General features: G+C 51.4%; 1 protein-coding gene across 1 annotated transcript; it reads right to left on the reverse strand.

The window, feature by feature from the left end:
* Window positions 1-2,331: 2,331 nt before the first annotated feature.
* Window positions 2,332-4,088, reverse strand: Tmem158 (transmembrane protein 158). The gene has a single exon (XM_021173367.3). The coding sequence runs from the start codon at window positions 3,817-3,819 to the stop codon at window positions 2,965-2,967; it is 855 nt and encodes a 284-aa protein (XP_021029026.1). The 5' UTR covers window positions 3,820-4,088; the 3' UTR covers window positions 2,332-2,964.
* Between the last annotated feature and the right edge of the window lie 949 nt (window positions 4,089-5,037).

Genomic DNA, 5,037 nt, shown 5'->3' on the forward strand with positions numbered 1-5,037 from the left:
CTCTCTCTCTCTCTCTCTCTCTCTCTCTCTCTCTCTCTCTCTCCTTCAGTCTCCACTAGCAATTCTTTACTTTCCTCCATTTCAGACTTATTTATATTTGATAGTGATTATTTTGCCTGCATGTATGTCAGCACATAACAGGCATGCTTAGTGCCTGAAGTAAAACCCCCTGGAACTGGATTTATGAATGTTTGTGAACTCTTGTATGGATGCTGGAAACTGAACCTGGGTCCTCTGTAAGAACAGTAAGTTCTCTTCACTGCTGAGCCATTCCTCCAGCTCCATTTGTGGAAGTGCTTGGGAAAGTCAGAAGGGTATGTCAGACCTGGGAGCCACCCAACATGGGTGCTATATACTCAGTTTATCTCAAAGAGTAGTGAATGCTCTTAATCACTGAGCCATCTCTTCAGCCCCATATGCTAATATTTTAAACCCATCTTTAAAATATATTCATTGGGAAAATAAGCCTAAACACTTATGTATGTGTAAACCAAATACATGCATAGGTTAGAGTTCCATTAAGTGCCCAGGTGTCTTATTTAATGCAGCCTGGCTTCTTTGGGTTTGCAGCTGTACAGATTAGATTTGGGGTAGGCCAACAGAGGATCAAACCTTGAATGGCTAGCTCTGTATTCTCCTAGGAAAGGAAGCTCCTAGCAATAAAAAACATACCAAGGAGGCAGAAGAAGTCTTGGGTTTCATCTCAGTTCTGTCTTACATAGCTGTGAGATTATAGGCAAGAAGCTAAAGTTCTCTGAATTTTAGTTTCTGTCTTAGAAAAAGGTGTGTGTGTACTATACCAAAAGTACTCAATGTGCCCCATGGAATTATAAGCACTATGATATTATAACTGATCAAGATTAGTAATTATTGCTCTTCAGATCCGGAAAAGAAGTGAAGTTCCCATACTACCTGGTTTAGTGACATGCAAAAATTACCAGTGATCTGAGCAGACGTGCATCACAGTAGCCACTGAGCATCTTCAGTGGCCTGACTAGGCAACAGAGAAAGATCCCCCTCTACCCTCAGATACATCCCTGGACCACAAGGAGCCAGAAGGGCAGCTAAAGCCATGGGGCTATAACCATCCTCTCAGGCTCCTGAGAAGAAAGCATCTTACTTGATAGAGGCCTCAAGATAAACAGAGATGCCATGCAGCTAAAGATCCCCTTCTGCAAACACACACAGCACATCACAAACTTGAAATACACTTGAATCCCTTAGGGAGTTTTACCTTTCTAGATTCCCACTTCTGTGGCCTTAAGTGAGTCCATCTCCAGTTTGATGCTGATGCTGCAGGCCCGTGTTTTGAGAACTATAGCTCTAGAGCAAGTTTAATGTTTCAAAAGCAGGTATGAATGAGATGGAGCAAAGGAAAACATCTTTATTTTGACAGGGTCTCATTATATAATCCAGGGCAGCCTTCAACTGCGGTCAGTTTCCCCAGTACTGGAATTACAGCACTTAAATGCCTTATATTTACTTTTGTATTAAGCTGATAAAGGTCTTTGTTCTGCAGATAACTCAAAGAATCTGAATCTACCACGTAGCAGACAGATTCTACCACAGAAACACAGAGTTACAGCTATTGGTTACCTTTTACCAAGAACCTTGTTAATGCTAAATAAACATCTCAGAATTTGATACTAGCATTTGAAACATGCCACCTGCTTAAGTTACCAAACAAAATGCAGTCTATGTCTTACAATCAGCCATTTCCAGGTCTGGGAAGATGGCTCAGTAAAAGTGCCCGGTACTTAAGCAGGAGGACCTGAGTTCAGATCTCCAACATGCATGTGAAAAGCCAATCTTAGTGGTGTATGCTTATAATCTCGGTACTGGGGAGACAGGGACAGGAGGATGATGGCCAGCCAGTCTAGCTGAATCTGCCTGCTTGGTGTTTAGAGACAGACCAAGATAAAAACTAAGGTGGAGAGTAACTGGAGAAGGCACTTGACTCTGACTCCCACACACAAATGCATTCAGGAGTGAGTGGGCACACACAAGAACATGTATATATACTGTATAGTCACCACACCTACCGAGGTGGTTCTGTGAAAGACACTTGGCTCACAGAACTATTTATTGATTTTCCTGGAGTACCATGTGAAAACAAACTATGCCAAGCGCTGTAAACCTGTGCTCTGTAGGAAGGATGTACGTGTCTGGGGCCCAGTGAATTGATAAGCAATTCCCATCAGAACCATTCTGAAAGCGATTTCACCTGTCTCAGCCAGGAAGACAGATGGCGCCCCTCTTTTCAGGAATTTCTTCATGATTCATTTGCGTCTTGGATCCCTCTCCCAATAGCAAATAAAGGAAACATACACATTTCTGGAGGAAAATGTCTGTATTAAAAGCCAGAAAATCACATTAATACAAGAAGAAACGCCCACCAGGCCATGTCACTGAATAGATCGACTTGGAAAAGATTCATAAAGTTCTTTTGTAAGCAATAACAATAAATCCGTGTCAAATCTTCCCTCGTCCCCCCCTTAAAAAAACAAACAAGAAGCTTCAAATACAACTACATTCAGATACAAAGAGCTTCTGTTACCACAGCTTTAGCAGTTGAATCTTTTTGTTTTGTATTTTTTTTTTTACTAAAACTTTCATTTAAAACAGTTATTAAATATATAAAACAAATACACAGGATCTGGTCACTTTCTGCCATAAATAAAGGGCATGTGGGCGCAGGGAGGGGGTGCCGCAGGGGAAAGAGCCGGTTTCCCTTGTGTCCTCGAGCCACGCGTGGATCCCACCCTTCAGCCCGAGAGCTTGCCCCTGCTCTTCCGAACCAGAACCTCAGCACAAACCTCACTTTCCCACCTCATTTGGGCCTCTCTGCGGTCCCCTCCCGGGAAAAGGATGAACAATAAGGACAGCACGAAGCGCACCTGCCCCGTCTCCGGTGAGGAAGGCGCGTGCGAGCGCTTACACAGCGCGGACGCGGGGCGGCGGGGGTCACTTAGGAGCCACCCCCGAGGTGACAGCCGCGGCAGCGGCAGCTGCTGCAGCAGCGGCGGCGGCAGCGGCGGTAGTTCCCGCGGGTACGGCTGCAGGAGCGGCCGCGGGGGCGCCGGCGGTGGTCCGGCGCTGCTCCATGCCGTTGGGCAGGAAGCCGGCAATGATGGGCACCGGCCAGATGAGGGCGGCCACGCTCCACACCACGATGACCAGGGTCATGAAGCAGGCCACCAGGGTAGACTCGATGGGCTTGCGGTTCAGCCGCCAGCCCGGCTCGCCCTGCAGCTCCTCCAGGCTGAAGTCCAGGCAGCAGAAGTGACGAGGCTCGCCCTGCAGCCACAGCGGCCCCGGCTCGGCCGCCGGGTAGGCAGGCAGCGCGGTGGGAGCCCCGGCGGGAGCCCGCAGGCGGCCGCGCACCCAGCCGCAGCCCACACACAGGCGCAGGTCTTGCTGCGCGCCGCCCGCCGCCAGCCCCAGATGCTCGATGAGCAGTGGCGGCCCGACGCGGTGGAAGGCGGCGGCGAAGAAGGCGCGGCCGTGCGCGTTGGTAGAGAAGAGCAGCAGGTCGCACTGCAAGCCCCGCGGGCGGCCCCAGCGCACGAGCAGCGAGCTCAGCATCTGTCGTTGCACACTGATGTTGCAGGGCGCCGCCGGAGCCTCCTCTGGGCCCGCGCGCTCTGGGGGCGCCGATGCCGCCGCCAGCAGACGCGGGGTGGAGTGTTCGTTGGTGAAGGACGCATTGGCCGAGGCGTTTGGGGGCGTCCCTGCAAGGCCGGGCGCATCCGTGGCCCCGCCGTGCGCCGGCGACAGCGGGCAGGCGGCGGCCAGTAGCGCGGCGAGAAGGGGCAGCATGGCCTGTGGCGAGCGCCTACGCGCGCGGGGCAGGCGGCGGCTGCATGGCGCGCAGGCGACCGTCCGGTGAGGGAACCGCGGGGCCTGGAAGGCCGAGGCGGATCACTGCCAGTGTATTGGGACGACACCGGCTCACGGGCCGCGATGGCCTCTTCAGACTCCGCTCGTCGAGGTTCCGCCGCCCCCCAGAGCTGGGGCCCTTGGACGGCCAGGAGGCTCTGCTGGCTCGCGGCGAAACGAGAGGATTCCCCTGCTCGGCTCCGCCTTCCGCGCGCCCCGCCCCCGGCTCACCGGGTGCGGGGACTTGGGAGGGCGGGGCTCCACTCGCAGGGGCGGGAACTGGAGACCTGCGGAACAAGGCGGTGCGTGGAGGCGGAGCAAGGGGACCCCCGAGGGCGGGAAGCCCAGAGCGAGTCCCAGAGCCGAGATAGTCCCTTTGTCACGCCCCCAGAAGAGCTTATCAGTACCACCTTTCTGCTTAGGAGAAACTAAGAAGGGAGAATGTCTCCGGGCTACCTCAGGAGCCCGAGATAGGACTCTTGTACCTTTCTGCTGAGTTCAGAAAGATTCAGAGTCTGGAGTCTGGCTGGTTTTAATGTGTCTTCACCACAATAGATACATATGATTTTGTTTTGTTTTGTTTTGTTTTACAGGAAGAGAACTCATTAAAAAAATCCTCAAAATTCTGAAGTTTTGGTGTTGGTTGGGGCAATGGGAATGCAAATCCCGCAGGTCGGATGCTTGAGGGCTCTCACTGAGAGTCCTACTTACAGGTGACACTTACGCAGGACACCTGCAGTCTAGTGTGCACATAGACACTCAAGATTTGTATGTTAGAGTCCATGAATATCAGTCTTCCGGGATGTATGTTGTGGAGAGGTGGAGTTGTCAAGAGTAACTTAATAGGATACAATTTATATTAAGAAGCCTACTTGAGTTCTGAGCTTGATGGTACAAGCCTGTAATCCCAAGTGAGAATCCGGAGTCCAAGTTCCTTGGAGAGGCCAGCCTGGGCTACCTGAAAACCTGTCTCAAACAAACAAAATCCAGTACTAAGGTGGTGAGGAGAATTATGAGTTTGAGGACAGCCTGGGCTACACAGTAAGATGCTTTCTGTAAAGAACAAAAAACGTCCTTGGGAAGAAGAGGCAGCTCAGTTGGAAGGGTGCTTTCCTAGTGTCCTAGCAAGACCTGGGTTCAATCCCCATCACTGCCTAA

Source organism: Mus caroli, unplaced genomic scaffold (genome assembly GCF_978045245.1).
Source record: "Mus caroli unplaced genomic scaffold, Mus_caroli_1 scaffold_11, whole genome shotgun sequence".
Lineage (NCBI taxonomy): Eukaryota > Metazoa > Chordata > Mammalia > Rodentia > Muridae > Mus > Mus caroli.